General features: G+C 49.5%; 1 protein-coding gene across 2 annotated transcripts in view; it reads right to left on the reverse strand.

Moving 5' to 3' along the window:
* Positions 1 to 1,806: 1,806 nt before the first annotated feature.
* The window catches only part of GRAP2 (GRB2 related adaptor protein 2), a 486,852-nt gene continuing 469,258 nt past the window's right edge, over positions 1,807 to 19,400 (reverse strand). For both annotated transcript variants that reach the window (XM_085601255.1, XM_085601253.1), the window contains 3 exons: positions 18,347 to 18,439; positions 15,479 to 15,604; positions 1,807 to 10,133 (listed from right to left, as the gene is read on the reverse strand). In XM_085601255.1, coding sequence (XP_085457381.1) covers positions 9,960 to 10,133; positions 15,479 to 15,604; positions 18,347 to 18,439 — 393 coding nt within the window. In that variant the 3' untranslated portion in view covers positions 1,807 to 9,959. The remainder of the gene's footprint in view (positions 10,134 to 15,478; positions 15,605 to 18,346; positions 18,440 to 19,400) is intronic.

The following is a 19,400-nucleotide window of genomic DNA, read 5'->3' on the forward strand; positions in this document are numbered from 1 at the left end:
TTGTGTACTGTGGGAAGGGCTATGACGAGAGTGGGTGGACTGTTAGACACAAACAAGGAAGCCGTTCCTATCTTGTTCTCTCTTTTCCATAGTGCCTGCGGCATGCCTTTGAGTAGAAAAAACTATCACTAGGTAAAGAGGGGAGCTTGCCACGGCCACTAGTGAGATTCTACAGAGCTACCCCATTTCAACACCAGCAATGTTCCATGATTCTGTACTTAATAAATAAAATAGCATGACATAATGTTGGCCATGCCATAATGGTGGTACATATCGGCCTAATTTGCTCACCCATGGTATAATGGTGCCCAACCCAGGTAAAATGCGGGCCCTGGCATAATAGTGGTAATTCCTGTCTTATTGCGTGGTGGTGCACAGACCTCATGCTAGCTTCGGCATAATGGTGGTAATTCTTGGCATAAGATTGGCGCATATGACATGCAACTATGAGACATAGATATTCAAGGCAGAATCTATCCATGTGTTGCAGAGGTTCATGACAATAATTGAACTTTTTCACAAAGAAGATAACTTCTTCATTTAGGGAATTTAAATTATTTTTCAATAATGCAAAGCTAGTATTTAATAGCAAAACGTGTCTGCTTTCATAAACCGAAAGGCTGATGTTTTGGAAACAAATGACTGAATTTATTTAAAGCTGAAATGTGAGTGGTTAAAGGGCCCACTTGGGAAGGCCAACCCCGAACACTCCTCTTTCGCTTTGGTATGCTTGCTTTACTCACTTCCTCCTTCAACTTGCATCTCAGCTTTTCGTTTCACTACTTTTAGGATCCACCAGCCGCCACTGGTGCATGCGCAGCAGGCCCCTGACCTGAGAGCTCCTGACTGAATCTGGAGCGTGGGGGGCCCCCTCCATATTCTTTGCAGGGGTGCCCCCTCAAGTTTCGTTACGCCACTGGCCACCAGTGCTAAAGCCGGCCCTGCGTCCGATCGTGATATTCTACTGTTTATGAGTACGAGAAACAATCCTGCCACAGTGCCACTCCCACGCGGTGAGCCAGAGGAGATCTGGTCATGCCACGAGGCGGTGGGAAATCCTCACCCAGGCTTTCAGAGAAAGCTGAATGTTATCCCCTTTCAAACCACCTCCCAAGCGGACTCCTTTCTGGCCCGTGAGCGTCCTGTTAAAATGTGTTCGATGCAAAACGGACTCTCCTCGACCAATGGACTGTCTAGGAAACACTCTATTCACGGGACATGGGGATCTTTTGGCAATTTCTTGCTGCCACATGAAGGGCCCCTTACAAAGAGATGGGGCGTTGCTTTTCTCTTGGAAAATGAGGGTGAAAAACGCAGGCGTTTCCTCTGGTGGGTCTGTCTCATTCAAGTTGAAACGCTGAGTGTTGAACTTGTGAAAACAAAGTCCAACAATACTTCAGATAGAAAAAGGTCACGTTAGCGCCCAGTCAGCGCTAAAGGATCCTGTTCCTTTAGAGTGGAAGCTGATAGTGGAGCTACTCATTGGCGCACTTAAAGGGGCCGTGCATGTTTTGGGTCTTATGGAAGTATACTGCCTATCTGCATTATTTTATTCCTACTGTTTTCTTTCTCTTTCTGAAAAGAAAAGTCACACCATATATAGCAGCCTGTATTTTATTTATTGAACATAATTCAGAGAAACAAAAGAACAACGTTCTACGGGATATGCATTATAAAAAGGACAGTTAATCTCATTTACAGAAGTGTTCCAGGAGCCGAGACAGTCGGACTTTGAGTATCAAAGAGGATTCCATGATGGAGGAATTGTCTTACCCTTGAACTTTGGATGTGTGTAATCTACTGGTTAATCTTCAAGGCAATAACCTGCAGCCTGACTGATAGGAGCTCAGAGTTTTATGACTGATGTGCTATCGCAGAATGTGACTTACCAGAAATGAAGTGCCTGTAAATGAATACTGGAACAGTTCACCCCTTTAAGAGGCAGCCACTGCTAGAGAAAAGTTAACTTGGAGGACAGTGTTGTGTCTTATTGGGACCGGAAGTGCTTCTGTAACACTGCCCCTGCTGAGGGAGTCGGGTACTGCTACTACAGTGACACTGGACCCAGGCCGGGAAGGCGAAGCTGGACCAATAAGGGCCTGGGTAGAACGCCCTCCGGAGGCGGGAGCCCCACCCTCTGCCCACATCAACATGCCGGCCAACACGACGGGGGGCCAGGATCGGATTGGCCCTAATTTAAACAAGGCAAGCTCCTTCCCCCCCCAATGAGGGGGCGAGGGAGGAAATGGGAGGAAATGCGAGGAGGAGGATAAGAAGGGGCAACGGCCCGAAGAAAACACATTTCCCTCCCTCGCAGGAAGAACGAAAGGAATGAAGACGTGGGCATACCTGGAGGCGACCATCGCCCCCCCCCCTTTTTGGCGCCAAGAAACCAGCGCGGCAAAGACTCGGGAGGCTCCAGCGGCGTTCCATCCCACGCTTGCCAAGAGACGGCGTCTTCAGGAGCGACGGGGGGAGATCGTGAGCGGCGGAAGACCGGGGGAGCGTGCACAAACGTGGTCCAGACTAAAAGGGGCCCGGGCATCGGCTTTCCCTCCCCAACGGCAGCGCCGGCAGCGGGCGTTCACAGCGCTTTTTACAAGGAAGCGAATCAGCTGGCCGCCAAGTACCGCCGGACGACTCGGTGCCGGAAAAGTACGGGAGGTGTGGAGCCGCCTCCGCCGTAAGCAGCACAAACCGAGAGGTGTAAGCGGGGGCCTACAAGTGGCGACAGACACTGCCTGCTTTCCAGAGAAGTACCCTGTTACCCGCACATGCCGGAGGCAGGAAGTATGAAGGGAACAACGGCATCGGGGGTTTCGCGCCTTAGCAGAGAAGACGGAAAGGAAGGCCACGCCATCGCACAGAGGGCAGAGAAAGAAAGGAATGCCGGGGAAGCTGACCGACCTGACCGGAGAGGAGGACGACGCAGGGACGCTATGTGGCATTTCGCGCCTTTGGTCGGAAAGAAGAAATGCGGCTTTCACCCCCGCCTCATCTGTTGTCGAGGATACGGGCAGGGTCCACCACAGAGTCAGGACTCGCGGGCACCTGGAGCCAATACGGCAGTGCCCGGATCAACAGGGACACCGGCCGGTGGTTTGCGAAAAGTTGGATCAATGCTGGGCAGTATGCCGGTACCGCCACCACGGAGGCACCTGGAGTCAGAATAGCGGTGCTCGCAAAGACGGTCCCCGGGGCGGTTTGCAGATTTTGATTGAGCAAGCAGCTGGTGTAGGATCACGGCAGTACACGAACCACGCGGGGGTCGGTGCGGGCGGCGGTGCCCCCGAACGGAGGAAGACTGGTGCGGGCGTCAGTGCCCCCATAGCGAGCCCGGAAGCAAAATTAAAAGAAAAAGGTAAGGAGCGGGGCTGCGCGAAACAGGGGTACGGCCGACTCAATTTGGGAAGAAAGGGTTGCGGCCAGCCTACTAACAATCGCGGAGCACCCCAACCCGGCATTGATCGCAGAAAGAATGTAACCTTACGGTGGGGGGCCGACCGAGAAAGGGCGGAACAGGGTTCGAGCCCGGTAAACAGTCCAGAGCCTTCGCGGCCTGGGTCCAATCTCTGTAAACTGCTCTGGGAAGAAGACAGGGCCGGTTTTAGTGCTGGCGGCGCCCTGTGCAACAATGTTTGTTGGCGCCCCCAACACGGATTCTCTCACTAGCACCCTGTAACAATAGGTGTGTAAATCCGTATATAGGAAATGATACATGAGCCACAGGTCTGAGAGTGTAGAAGTCACATGTCACCCATACTGGTAGGCAGTATAGTTTAAGAGTGAGTGGCGTGGAGAAGCACGAACGCAGAGTCGGAAAAGAAACAGCATATTTGGGAGGTTTTCTTTAATAATAGGGATCGATTTCTAGCCAAAGTAACCCTTTTGTGCGGCATTAATGATTGTGCTAATGTATATTTTGCGGTTTATATGCAGTTCTGGGACGAAAGTCAATAGCTCACTATTCTATATTGGGACCTTTAAGTTATAAATTGCAAGTAACAAAAGATGTCTCTTTTGAAAGCAGTAATCTGCTGAGCTGTTTTACATCATATGCAGGCGGTAATCTACTGGGTACGCGTTCGTTGCAGCGGGCACATTAAACCTCTGCACTAACTTCACTAAGGCAAAACCTCAACCTTACAAGACACTGATCTCTCTCCAGGAAGATAATTACTCACACGAGTTTTTCTTGACTTTCAAGTGAGGCCGGGTAAATGGGAATGGGACTGGTATATTTTGCGGTGTGTATACAGTTCTGGGATGAAAGTTAATAGCTCACTATTCTATATTGGGACTTTAAGTTATAAATTGCAAGTAACAAAAAGATGTCTCTTTGGAAAGCAGTAATCTGCTGAGCGGTTTACATCAGAGGCAGTCGGTAATCTACTTGTACGCGTTATTGGCAGTGGGCACATTAAACCCCGGCACTAACTTTACTGAGGCAAAACCTCAACCTTACAAAACAATGATCTCTCTCCAGGAAGATAACTAATCACACAAGTTTTTTCTTGACATTCATGTGAGGCCGGGTAAATAGGAATGGGACTTGTATATTTTGCGGTGTACATGCATTTCTGGGATGAAAGTTAATAGCTCACTATTCTATAGTAGGACTTTACGTTATAAATTGCAAGTAACAAAAAGATGTCTCTTTTGGATGCAGTAATCTGCTGATCTGGCTACATCATAGGCAGTCGGTAATCTACTTGGTACACGTCCTTTGCAGCGGGCACAATAAACATCTGCACTACCTCACTAAGTCAAAACCTCAACCTTCCAAAACACTGAGCGCTCTCCTGGAAGATAGTTAATCGCACGAGTTTTTTCTTGACATTTAGGGAGGCCGGGTAATTGTCGGCGGGAAGAAACGCTGCAGCAGGTGCTTCAAAAGCTTAATAAACTTTAAAACACGGCGCCCTCAGGAAGCCAGCACCCGGTGCGGTGGCACCGGCCGCACCGCACTGAAAGCCGGCCCTGTAAGACGATAGAGTTCAGGGCGGCCGATTTGTGCTTCGACTGCACACCTGCGAACGCTTCCCTCTTAAATGTAAAACTCGCGGCATAGTGAGGGGTGTATAATTAATTTTCAGGTCAAAGGACGTCGCCCGATTCTGAGGCTTGCAATTGTCGTAAGGTTTTGCATGGCGACACTAGAATCACCAGGTAAAATGTTGCATTATCTCATGCAAGGCAAGTCACTGTCGCTTATGTTAGAGCACGTAGCTACGGCACCGCTGCCTCCCATGTAGGTATAGGGGGGCGTATGTGTGCAGGTGTATACATACGTATGCGGGTATAGATGGATATATACTTTTTGGGGTCCCTCTGCAAAGCGATCAAAGGGGCAGGCCCAATTTTCAGGGACAAAGACAGGTCGCAATACTCAGACAGCTAGGATGTGTAACAAAGGCAGAATTTTCAGGGTTGAATCTAATGGAAAAAGGGGTCCGGGGCTTTAGTTGCCGGTAACATCAACACGCACTCACGCGGCACCCCGGATCAGATACCCTTAAGTCGAGTTTGCGCGGACTTGAGCAAATAAAAGAAATACACCATGTTTCGAAGGGATAGGCATAGGGGCAGGCCCAATTTTCAGGGACAAAGACAGGTTGCAATACTCAGACAACTAAGTGGTGTAGCAAAGGCAGAATTTTCAGGGTTGAATTTAATGGTAAAAGTGGTCCGGGGCTTTAGTTGCCGGTAACATCGACACGCACTCATGCGGCACCCCGGACCGAGAAATACGTAAGAGTTACCGAGTTAAGAGCGTATATACTGGCTGCACGATCTTCAGCTCCAGGCCGGCGCTAGGGCAGGGCACCCCCACCGAGCGCCGACCGGGCATGGGGGCGCAGGTTGCCCTAGGCTAGGTGGCGCTTTAAAGCTTCCCGTCCGCCTGCAAACTTCAGGAGACACTTAAATTATCAGGGCACTCCGGGGACTAGCTTCAGCCATGCCCAGATCGGGATTTGGTTAGTAGGAGTCACGATTCAGGGCAGCGTTTCGTAGTTATAGTAGGCAGCGCCAAGGTCAACAGGTTATCGTGTCTCAGTAATGATGGCCAGGAACCCCCCCCCCCCCCGTATTTGGGAGGACCAGGGAAAGGACATCTTATAGGTGGACGGGGGCTGAGGGTAATTTGAATAACAACAATATACTGCACAGTTGCTGTTCATTAAGGAACAGAAGGAGTAAAGGGGGAAGTTCCACTACTGCCCCAAAAAATAATAGGGGATGGGGAAGGGGGATCGGGGCTTAGAAACTTGGACAAATGATCGACCTTAAACACAGACAGAGCCCATCCCCCTAGCCGGAATAGGGCACCCGACAACCGAAAGGATGGTGAAGCATGAGGGGGAGGGCTACATGTCCCTAGGTTAAAATACACGCAAAGCGTTGGCTCTGACCACGGAAAAGGAATGCGGGGCACCGGGCGGTAGGTATTTCACACCCCGGGGAGATTGAAATTGAGCTTAGACAGACCAGTGCCACAGCAGGGCGCAAGGGCACGAACTGGAGCAAGCGTGTGGCTACATGGGCTACCGCAACACGTGGGAGGCCTAGAGCAGGGGGGTTTTCTCTCGAGGAAGAGGGCGAAGGGGGAAGGGGGGGAGCTCCCTCCGATCGAAGAACCGTAGGTAGCGTGGCGGGACAAGCACGAGGAAGCCAGTAGAAAGAGAAATGTACTAGAAGATAGATAGAAGACTCTCCCAGTGTCCTTGAGATGCCTCACGGCAGGGGCACCGAGGGAACCAAGGGGCGGCGTGCCGCCATAAAAAGAAGAAAGGTGATGCTCCCGCAGGACCCTTGGGATGCCTCACGGCAGGGGTACCTAGGGAGAAGATGGCAAGGACTCAGCCTCAGGAAAGGTAGAGTAGATGCCCAAGTAAGGTCCTTGGGATGCCTTAGACGGCAGGGATCCCTGGGAAAAGGGAGGGCCCCACAAAAGGTTTACAGGGCGAGCGGGACGGCACTTGCAGCCCGGGTAGGTCCAGACGGACCCCCTCCAAATCGGTAGCAAGCTGAAGCCTAGACCCGCGAATCGGAAACCCAGAGAAAAAAGGGGCCCCTCCCCTCCCAGGAAATAAAGGAAGCTGGGTCCATAATGCAAGAGAAAGAATTTCAAAGGACTATAGATGGAAAGAAACGACATGTACAACATGGACATCAAATGACGCAATGACCACGAACCTTTGAAATGGAGAACAAAATGTATTGTATGTAAGAAATTAAATATTGACGTGATAAATAAACTGCGACCTTTTCAGGCACCAAAGAAAGTTGTCAGTGGTGATTCTAAGGTAAAGGTGCGCAGCGATGGTAACAGTGGAGGAAGCGGGACGACTAGACGCCTGGAGGGGGTTTGGATAGGCTGAGAGCGCTACTGAAGTAACACAGGCCAAACACTGGTCTTAAAACAACTGTTAGCCTGGGCTAGAAGAGCTGCTAAAGTAATTTAATTAAAACGACTAACTTAATTCCCTGTGGGTAGTGCATGTATTTTTTTAAATTTAATAATAACGATTTAGACCTTTATAAAAAAGTACACATTTCATGGTCGTGTTATTTTCGGTACAGCACATAACTTTCAAGTATTTTTCTGGATTTTTTGGGGGAGAAAATGTCATCAATTTTCTACAATTTTGGCAAAACTAAGGTTGAATGGTTAAAAGAGCAATATCTTTCGAAGTTCTACCTTCTAAGTTATAACTTATTTTGTAGAGTAGAAAAGTGTTAGTTGATTGAGGTTGAGAACAAAACTAATACATGTTTTTTTGTTTCATCCTGCACAGTTTTTTTATATAATGACGGGTAAAGAAGTGCAAACGTACAAGCTGATTTTGAGTTTGGCGGGGGGAGGTAAGTCAATTGGTACGGCAGATTACTTCACTCCCACCATACCGAGGGTCCTCCACCCGCAATATTTAGAGGTGTTCCTCAGACATATGGACAACTTTAAACTTTGTCAGGAACTGCCATCACTGTGGTTCCTATTAAAGTTGTAAGAGTTTGACGGATGGCTCCGGCAAACATGATGGCCGCCAGCCAAACTTTTACAATGCTTTACTTTCTCCCAAAACAAACTCCCAAACTGAGTTTGTTTTTGGAAAAAGTAAATCAAATAGCTCCCACACCACAGGTGTTGTCTTCCATGGGGTGAGGGTTAGTATTTTTCTGTTTCTGTTTCTCATCGCCACATAGCTAAAAAAGAAAAAAAATAGAACACCGTCTACTCTAAATCAGGAGGATGGTGATACAGGTGACCCTTCGAGAACCTGTACTCTGCAGGGGCGGCTCCTCTGGTAAGGTGGAGGAGCATCGCCCCACTGCTCTTTCAGCAGGAAATATAAAATGATAATAACTTAGTTATTATCATATTATTATTTGCAGGTTCTCGGCTGGATTAGGACGCGGCTGGAGGCACAGGGGGAGGAGTCGTTTGAACTCTACAAGTGGGCATGACTACTTGGCTGGCCGTCTTGACCCGGCCAAACAGTCATGCACACTGCATGGTCCCCATCAGGTTGCATTACACAGCCTGGAGGGGAACATGCCGAGGCACCCAGTCCCCATCTGAGCGCCCATCCACGGGACTCATACCAATCCCAACCCTGCATTGCTGCCTTCCTGTGATTGGCTATGGGGAGCATGGGTGCTTCCTGGTTTCAGAGCGGCGGGGGAAGAGACGCTGCCGGTGGACGATGGAAGAGGTATTTTTTTTAAACATTATTTTGTCCCTCCCCCCTACCTCATTCCCTGCCAGCCGCTACTGATACTCCATCGGTCTGCAGAGAACTGTAGGGCTTCCCGTAAATCAGGCGGGAAGCCCTACAGTTTGGCTGAGCAGGCACTTCGCCACCGTTGTGACAGATTAGCCTCTTCGCCAAACCCTAAATCAGTCAAACTTAAATCAGCCCCTTAGAAATGCTTTGCTCTTGGATTTATTGAACCTCGATGTTGCTAAAACTGTAGAAAATTTATGATATTTTCAAAACAAGAGGTTTGTGGAAAAATATTCCAATGTTATATATTGAATAGAGCATGAAAGGATGACATTTTTGTTCCTAAAACTGGACAGAAATTATTTTAGTTAACTAATGAAAGAACCTGGGCTACCAAGGGGAAACTGATTGCTTTCTTGAACTATACAAATGCATATATACCCACATGGCAGTCATGGGGTATGTCAGGCGTGAAACATTGTAAAGTTACAAGTGAGAATTGAAACAGGAGATATTTCGAGAGAGCATGTTACAGCAGAGTGCTGCTGAACTAACCCAGCGCAACGAGGCGGAGAGTCACGTCCTGCTCTTCAAGTTACACCTGCTAGCCGGGGCTAGGAGAGATAGTGAAGTAACAGCCCCGGAGGAGGGAGAGTGAAGTACTACTCCTAGAGGAAGCCCTCTTGAGGGCTGGGTGGGGGGTTCGGAGTGCTGCTGCAGTAACACAGCCTCTGAGACGGGCGGCCATGCACTACTATTACGGTGTGTGTACTGCTGAAGTCCAACAGCCCTTGAGGGAGAGTCACGTGCTGCTCTTACAGCGACACATGCTGGCTAGCACTGGGACTGCTGCTGCAATAATACAGCCCCATAGAAAACAATAATACAGCCTCTAGGAAAAGCCAGTGCCCCTACAGTGAAACCTGCTGGAGGGGCTGGGGCAGCTGCTGGATTAACACAGTCTCACTGGGTGGGGGGGGAGGGACACACACAAGTATTACTCTTACAGGGACCCTTGGTGGTCAAGGGTGGAACTGTAATACCAGAAAGTGGCGGACTGAAAATGAGACATGGAGAGAGCTATACAAATTATCTGCTTATAAATAATGTCCAATGTGTATGCGCTAGTTTCCCAAATGTCAGCAGGACGTCTGAGGTACTCTTTGTCCGGTTGGCACCCTTCTTCTTGTAGGTTAGATGGCTAACACATCACATTTGTGCGCTCAGACATCACCGATTGACATTCTCCACATAGTTGACAGGGAAGAGGCCCTCGCGCCCACGGAAGCGACCATGCCACCAGGAGGGATCTGAGCTGTTGAGCACTTCAATGATATCATTACAATGGAATCCCAACTCGTCGTCCTCAAGCGCTTCAAAGTCGTAGAGGGCACGAACCAGACGCTAGAAAGAAAGAGGGGAGAAAAGGCATGTTAGGTTCTCTGATGGTGGGAAGTGGAACAACAGCAAAAGGTCTCAATGCATTTCCTGTAGTGGAAGGAGGAGCATGCTGTGTCCTCAGACTGTAGGGCCTGGAACTGTAGCTGAAGACGATTTCACGACTATCGGCAGAAAGGGACTTGTACATTCTCTGACCTATGGAGGAGAAAATAGTAGGCACAGCTATAAGTGCTGTAAGAGGTCTCAAAGCTTCCTTTTTGCTCTGCTCTCTGGTGCTCCAGCTAAGGCAGAGATCACTGTTGCATAGCTTGAATAAGTGCCACGGTCACCTCTGCTTTTGAATTGCAGCTGTAGATGGAATTGCTACCTTTCTGTACTGATTCTGTTCTACCCATGGTAGTGTGAAGTAGAACTGAAGCTGCAGAGGATTTTATAGCACCCTCTGCAGCAGGGAAGATGTCATGCACGGGCATCTGGTGGTTGAAAAGTGGAACTGCATCCATGGAAAATTATACACTCCCTTCAGCGGCGTGGGGAAGTGCCGCATTGTACGTAGTAGTGAGATGGTGACAGTGGCGGCTGCCACTGTACGGGGTTGTGGGGTGGGAGAGGGAAAGCCAAGATATCATTATTTTTTTTAACTTACCTTCTTTGCCGCAGCCGCACATCCCTCCTCAGCCCTCGCAGAGTACCGGAAGCATCCAGTCTCCCGGACTTTCCCAGCCAAACATGACGCTGCAGGAGCAGCGTCGTGATTGATCTGAGTGGCAGAAAAGGCTGCTCAGGTAGTAACTGGGAGGCTGGACATGTTCTCCACTGGGCTGTGCAACACAGCCCAGTGGAGAACCTGCCAAGTGTGCATGACGGTTTGGACGGCCCCAGAGGGCCAACCAAGCCATCATGCGCAATTAGCGAGGGAGTTCAAACCACTTCTGCTGCCTCTGACGGTGGGGAGCCTAGTCCCGCCCTGCCTGACCTTGCTGGAGTCGGAGTCCTGCAAAGAAAAATAAAATGATAATAACTTCTTGATATTATCATTTTCTTTTGCACTGCTCAACGAGCAGTGAGGCGACGCTCCTCCGCCTTAGCGTTGGAGCCGCCACTGGATGGTGATATGTAGCCTTAAGTAATCTCACTACCCCTCCTGTATTAGCAACGATCTATCACCCAGCCTCATGGTGGCAAAGAGAGCAAATGCAGCAATAAAGAATTTCATAGCGTTCCCTAGAGAGAGAAAATGTCCACGGGCTGCCCTCTGGTAGCATGAACTGGAACTGCAGGCCTAGAATTGATTACATCAATCAATCATGGTTTGTAAAGCACAGCTGCTTCACCCGTAAGGGTTTGGAGGCGCTGTGGGGTTCACGCTGCTTAATCATGTGCCTATTGGTTGAACATTCAGGACTTGAGGTCCTTCCAGAACTGCTGGAGTGATGGTCAGGCTCTGCGGTGCAGGGGAGGGTGTTCCAGGTCTTCACTGCCCAGTGGTAAAAGGAGCGGGCTCCGCTGTTTGATTGGCAGATGCGTTCTATGGGGTTTAGGAAGAAGTCGGGCATGGAGTTTTCTGGAAGGTTGGTGAAAATTCACTTGTTTGTTGAGGTAGGCCGGTCTTTTGTTTGGTAGTGCTTTGTAGGCATGGGTAAGCAGCTTCAACTGGCATCTCTTTGTGACTGGTAGAGAATGGAGTTTCCTGAGGCAAGGGGTGATGTGGGCTTGTCTGGGGAGGGCAAGGATGAGTCTAGCTGCTGTGTTCTGGATTGTCTGGCGTTTCCTAATGATTTGGGCAGCGATTCCTACATAGAGGGAATTGCTGTAGCAGAGTCTGCTGGTGACTAGAGCTTGAGTGACTGTTCGCCTGGTGTTGGGTCGGAGTCATCTGAAGACTTTCCTGAGCATTTGGAGGGTGATGAAGTAAGCGGAGGAGACGGCGCTAACCTGCTTCTTCATGGATAGCTGGCTGTCACGGATAATGCCAAGGTTACGGGAGTGTTCAGTGGGTTTGGGGGTAGGTCCCAGCTCAGGTGGCCACCATTCGTTGTTCCAAAGGGTGTCCTTGCCTTTCTTGAAGATGGGTTCTTCTGTCTTGTCTGTGTTGAATTTGAGACAGTTGGTCATCCAGATGGCCACGTCCTTCATGCATCTTTGGAACTTGTCTTTTATGGTGGGTCGTTTGTTAGGTAGAGGAAGAGTTGGGTGTCATCCACGTAGGAGATGATGTTGAATTCGTGGCTCCTGAGGATGTTGGCCAGGGGTGTCATGTATATGTTAAAAAGGGTTGGGCTGAGGGATGAGCCTTGAGGTACATCGCAGGTGATGTTCTTAGGGAGCATGGAGTAGGGAGGGAGTTTGATCTTCTGCATTCTTCCTGTGAGGTAGGAAGCGATCTATTTGAGGACTGCTCCTTGGATTCTGATCTGGTGTAGACTGTTGATCAGAGTGTGTTGGGATACTGTGTCGAAGGCTGCTGAGAGGTCAAGGAGGATGAGAGCTGCTGTTTCTCCGTAGTCTGGCAGCATTCTGATGTCGTCTGTGGCTGCAACTAGAGCTTTCTTGGAGCAGTGGTTTGCTCTGAAGCTGGCTTAAGAGAGGTCCAGAGGGTTGTGGTTCTCCAGATGTCTGGTTAGCTGGATGTTGATAGCTTTTTCAATGACCTTGGCTGGGTAGGGGAGCAGGGAGATGGGTCAGTAGTTCTTGGTATCTTCTGGATCAGCGGATGGTTTGTACAGCAGCGACTTCATGTCGGCATGTTTCCATTTCTGGGAGAAATGGGCCGTGGTGATCAACAAGTTGGGGACCTTGGTGAGTTCTTTGCTGACGGGTTGATTGCTGAGGTTGAATATGTGGTGGGGACAGGGATCAGCTGCAGCTCCGGAGTAGATGGATCTCATGATGGACCCTGTTTCTTTCTCATTGAAGGCGTTCTATGAGGTGAGATGGTGTGGGTGGGCGTCAGTTGGCATAAGGAGGTTGTGTTGTCCTCGGTGGGGGGATTGGGGTGCAAAAACTTGGTAGATGGTGCTGATTTTGTTGTGAAAGAAGTCAGAGAGGGTGTCGCAGAGAGTTTGCGAGTGTATGATGATATTTCTGGTTGCAGAGGGGTTGGTAAACTTCTTGACTATGTTGAACAGTTCCTTGCTGTTGTAGTTGTTGTTGATGTGGGTGGCTTGGGCATTTTTCTTGGTGTTCTTCAGGAGGTGGTGGTATTGGTTGAGGGTGTCTTTGAATTGTTTTCAGTCCTTGAGGGTCCAACTGGCACGCCATTTTCTTTACTTTTGTCTGCAGTCACCTTTCAGTGTTTTCAGTTCTGCAGTGAATCAGTTAGTGTATCGTGTTTGTTTCTTGGGGTTAGAGGCCTTCCTTGGTGTGACTTCGCCAGTGCTTACTGTGATCCAGTGCGCAAGGTTTTCCTCTACTTGTTCTGATGACAAAATTAACACAGTGGTGATTGGTCCGGGTGAGCATCTCGGTGTGGGTGTATTTTACTCTGTTGCTGGCTGAGAAGCTGGGGGTCGAACGTGTGTTCTGCTGTGTGGGTGGGGTCGGTGAAAAGGTGCTTGAGTCCGAGGTTAGCCATGCTTTAAGATCCACCTTCAGAAGTGAGAGAATTGGCATAGTGCCCACAAGTGGTTGAACTGCAACTATAGAGGATTTTCCTTCTGCCATTGTATGGGGAAGGAAATGTTAATCCGCACTCTGGTTGCGTGAGGTGGAATTGCAGGTACAAAGGGTCAGATCTCTAGAGCTGGAGAAATGTCATGCTCTATCTTCAAGCAGTGAGTTGTTGAACATCTGCTACAAAGGTTCCCACACTTTTACCTACAGATGGAGAGGGATCATACCCTGATCTTTGGTGGTGAGAAAAGGAACTGCAAGTACAGACCAGATCACATCTCCTCTACCAATGGCAGACGGAGAATGTGCCTTATAGGAGTGACGATAATGCTGAGCAGCACATAATACAACGCCACAAGCCTTCTTGAGTGTCCTGGTTTCTTCTTCAACAGCAGAGTAATTTTGATCTGCACTCCTGTAGTAAGAGGTGGAGCTGCGGTCATTGGGGGTTCACAACTCCTCCTGCAGCAGAAGTGTTGTTACAGTCGAGTGGTGTAAATTTGAACTGCGGGTACAGATGGATTACAGCCCCAGCTGCAATGGGAGCAGTGCCACAGTGCACTCTAGAAAGTGAATGTAAGGAGCAATCAGGGCGGGCTCTAGGGCGGTGCGGCCTGTGCCACCGCACTGGGTGGTGACTTCAGGGGGCGCCGTGTTTGCAAGTTTATTTTGGTTTTAAAAGCACCCGCTGCCGCGATTCTTGCCTCCAGAAATGTCCAGGTCAAAAATAACAATTTCAAGATAACTTCGGTAATTCATGTTTTTCCTGGAGAGAGAGATCAGTTTTTTGTCTAGCTAAGGTTTTGACTGATCATAAAATAACACAGAGGGTTAATATGACTGATGCAGATCACAAAGTGCTTATTATGTAAATAGGTCAGTGGATTACTGCTTTGCTAAGAGACATCCTTTTGTTACTTACAGTTTATAAGTTAAAATCCTAATTTAGAAAGGTGAATTATTAACTGTCTCAAAGAACTGCATGAACACTGCAAAGTATCGATTAGAGCATAGATTAATGTTGCAAATAGGGTTCATTTGGGTAGAAATTGATTCTTATTATTAAAGAGAACCCTGAACTACGGTGTTCTTTTTTCAATTCTGACTTTGTGCTTGTCCAGACCAAGCACTGCTATGCTATCCTGCCTACCAGTATGGATGACATGTCACTCCTACACCTTGTAGTCCTCTGGCTTAAGTAACATTTCCTATACGCTGATTTACACATTTATGAATGATTGTCTCTGTGTAATATGTGTGTGATGCAAAATGCTCTGACACCCTACACTAGCATGAGTGGCGCTTTCTAACTAATTAAATGCTTCTGAAAGAGAGTGGTTGTGGGGACTTGAGGGGCACTGTTAGAGGGCGGTGGTGAGGGAATCCGTGGTGGAGGTGGTCACTGCCTCCACCATGGATGGGCAGGCACTAACAAACACTGTCTCACCTGGCGCCACCAGTGCTAACGTTGGCCCAGGGAGCCATGCTTTTTAAAACTACAAAAGCCTTAGTGGGTCTGCAACAGCAGAGTCGCTATGATTGGCCCTTTCACGGTAAGAGGTGATATAATAGCTTTAGAGGAGGCCTCACAGCTCCATTGCGGCGCCACAGCCGTTCGCCCCTTGTGGTCATGAGTGGGACTGCAGTAACTGGGAGCCAAACAACTAGCCCTTCAGTGGGGAGAGAACACACAGGGCGGTGTAGAAGCGGAAGGGAGGCAGCAGCCCTGGCAGTACCTGGGGTTGGCTGTGTGCAGGTGTGTCGGGTGGCCGCCGATACCCAGATGCCATGCTGCTCTCATCCCCGATAGAGAAACAAGGGCTGCCCGATGTCTTTTGTTCCGAAGTCCCGAGTCGCCTGTCCTGGAGGAAAGGGGAGAGAAGAGGAAAACTGATGAAAAAAACATAATCTGTGAAGAACTGGAATGGGGGACAGTACGCCAGGCTTGAAGTGCACGGGCAGAGCAGTGTTTGGGCCCCATACTGGTAAAAACAGTGGGTGCTGCGCATGCATTATGAAGTGCACTGGACATAGCTGGGCGTGTTGCAGGTGAGGACAGAGGTGCACTGGCAGATGTGCTTATAGGTGTCAGTACTGGAATAGCATGAGGGTCATAGGTCTCGGAGGAGGAGCACTGGGAGAGTTGTAAGTGGCATCCTGTACTGGAGTAGCAGTGCACTGTACAGTTCAGGATTGAGGTGTAATGTCAGAGCTATGTGTAAGCTTCAGTACTAAATGACAATGCAGTGCTGTGTGCGTAATTAGGTGCACAGGCAGAAATGTGAAAGGGTCACTGGACTGGAAAGGCAGGGATGCTGTAGGGCAGGGCTGAGGTACACAGGCAGAAATGTGCACGATTCGCTGGACTGGAAAGGCAGAGATGTTGTAGGGCAGGGCTGAGGTACACAGGCAGAAATGTGCATGGGTCGCTAGACTGGAATGGCAGGGGTGCAGTAGGGCAGGGCTGAGGTACACAGGCAGAAACGTGCATGGGTCGCGGGACTGGAAAGGCAGAGATGCTGTAGGGCAGGGCTGAGGTTCAAAGGCAGAAATGTGCATGGGTCGCTGGACTGGAAAGGCAGGGATGCTGTAGGGCAGGGCTGAGTTACACGGGCAGAAATGTGCATGGGTCGCTGGACTGGAAAGGCAGAGATGCTGTAGGGCAGGGCTGAGGTACACAGGACAGAAATGTGCATGAGTCGTTGGACTGGAAAGGCAGGGATGCTGTAGGGCAGGGCTGAGTTACACAGGCAGAAATGTGCATGGGTCGCGGGACTGGAAAGGCAGGGATGCTGTAGGGCAGGGCTGAGATGCACAGGCAGAAATGTGTATGGGTCGCTGGAATAGAAAGGCAGAGATGCTGTAGGGCAGGGCTGAGGTGCACAAGCAGAAATGTGCATGGGTCGCTGGACTGGAAAGGCAGGGGTGCTGTAGGGCAGGGCTGAGGAACACAGTCAGAAATGTGCATGGGTCGCGGGACTGGAAAGGCAGGGATGCTGTAGGGCAGGGCTGAGGTGCACAGGCAGAAATGTGTATGGGTCGCTGGAATAGAAAGGCAGAGATGCTGTAGGGCAGGGCTGAGGTGCACAAGCAGAAATGTGCATGGGTCGCGGGACTGGAAAGGCAGAGATGTTGTAGGACAGGGCTGAGGTACACCGGTAGAAATGTGCATGGATCGCGGAACTGGAAAGGCAGGGATGCTGTAAGGCAGGCCTGGGGTACACAGACAAAAATGTCCATGGGCCGTGGACTGGAAAGGCAGAGATCCTGTAGGGGAGGGCTGAGGTACACAGGCAGCAATGTGCATCGGTCGCTGGACTGGAAAGGCAGGGATGCTGTAGGGCAGGGTTGAGGAGCGCAGGCAGAAATGTGCACGGTTCTCTGGACTGGAAAGTCAGGGATTCTGTAGGACAGGGCTGAGGGACACAGGCAGAAATGTGTATGGGTTCGTGGACCTGAAAGGCAGGGATGCTGTAGGGCAGGGCTGAGGTGCACAGGCTGAAATGTGTATGGGTCGCTGGACTGGAAAGGCAGGGATGCTGTAGGGCAGGGCTGAGGTGCACAGGCAGAAATGTGTATGGGTCGCTGGACTGGAAAGGCAGGGATGCTGTAGGGTAGGGCTAAGGTGCACAAGCAGAAATGTGCGTGGATCGCGGGACTGGAAAGGCAGAGATGCTGTAGGGCAGGGCTGAGGTGCACAGGCAGAAATGTGCATGGGTCGCTGGACTGGAAAGGCAGGGATGCTGCAGGGCAGGGCTGAGGTACACATGTAGAAACGTGCAGGATTCGCTGGACTGGAAAGGCAGCGATGCTATAAGGCAGGGCTGAGGTACACAGGCAGAAATGTGCATAGGTCGCTGGACTGGAAAGGCAGGGATGCTGTAGGGCAGGGTTGAGGAGCGCAGGTAGAAATGTGCACGGTTCTCTGGACTGGAAAGTCAGGGATTCTGTAGGGCAGGGCTGAGGGGCACAGGCAGAAATGTGTATGGGTTCGTGGACCTGAAAGGCAGGGATGCTGTAGGGCAGGCCTGAGGTACACAGGCAGAAATGTGCATGGGTCGCTGGACTGGAAAGGCAGAGATGCTGTAGGGCAGGGCTGAGGTACACAGGCAGAAATGTGCATGGGTCGCTGGACTGGAAAGGCAGGGATGCTGCAGGGCAGGGCTGAGGTACACAGGCGGAAACGTGCAGGATTCGCTGGACTGGAAAGGCAGCGATGCTGTAAGGCAGGGTTGAGGTACACAGGCAGAAATGTGCATAGGTCGCTGGACTGGAAAGGCAGGATTGTTGTAGGGCAGTGCTGAGGCGTACTGGCAGGGTTGTGTGTATGCTCGTGCACAGAAAAGATGCAGGGAGGGATTGAAGCAGAATGAAGAGCTGTGTATTAGTCTCCAAATTAGATTACAGGACATCAATATTTGTAGGCCTTATTTCTGTAATAAGAGGGGTATGAAGGTCAGAGTTCGGGTGAAATTGCAAAGTTGTGTGTGGGTCTCTGGTGGAGTAACAGGGGTGCCGAAGGAAGAAGTGAGGCGCAGGGTCAAAGGTTTGTGCGGGCCTCAGCAGTAAAATTGCAAGGAATGCTGGAGGTTTATGTCAGGTACCGCTTGAGCTTCGACATATCCAGTATCCGCCTGGTTCGATCGTCTCCAAGATGTGCCCGGTGGCATCCTGTCCAGGCTGACCACACGCCTATCCTGAAAGACAAGCATACCAGCTCAAAAAGCAAGCATGTCAAAATGATTCACAGTAAAAAGAATCTCAAAATACTATTGAGAATTTGGGTTTCGCAGTAAAGGTTACCTGTCCGTAATTCTAGTTCCCCAGCGTGGATGTATGACGTTACAACGCACACTTTTACAACGCATGCACTTACAACGCATTTTTTACAACGCATAATCCATTACAACGCACTACACTTACAACGCATGACACTACAACGCATTTTTAAAAAATACCATTACAACGCATACCATTACAACGCATAATATTTAATTGCATTTAAGGTAAGTATTAGATAGTATAGGGGTAAAAATTACTTTTCTAACTCCAGGGGGTGCAACAGTAGGGTAAGTGTTGGGTAGTATAGGGGTAAAAATTACTATTCTAACTCCAGGGGGTGCAACAGTAGGGTAAGTGTTGGATAGTATAGGGGTAAAAATTACTATTCTAACTCCAGGGGGTGCAACAGTAGGGTAAGTGTTGGATAGTATAGGGGTAAAAATTACTATTCTAACTCCAGGGGGTGCAACAGTAGGGTAAGTGTTGGATAGTATAGGGGTAAAAATTGCTATTCTAACTCCATGGGGTGCAACAGTAGGGTAAGTGTTGGGTAGTATAGGGGTAAAAATTACTATTCTAACTCAAGGGGGTGCAACAGTAGGGTAAGTGTTGGATAGTATAGGGGTAACAATTACTATTCTAACTCCAGGGGGTGCAACAGTAGGGTAAGTGTTGGATAGTATAGGGGTAAAAATTACTATTCTAACTCCAGGGGGTGCAACAGTAGGGTAAGTGTTGGATAGTATAGGGGTAAAAATTACTATTCTAACTCCAGGGGGTGCAACAGTAGGGTAAGTGTTGGATAGTATAGGGGTAAAAATTACTATTCTAACTCCAGGGGGTGCAACAGTAGGGTAAGAGTTGGATAGTATAGGG

Source organism: Triturus cristatus, chromosome 4_2, assembly GCF_964204655.1.
Source record: "Triturus cristatus chromosome 4_2, aTriCri1.1, whole genome shotgun sequence".
NCBI lineage: Eukaryota > Metazoa > Chordata > Amphibia > Caudata > Salamandridae > Triturus > Triturus cristatus.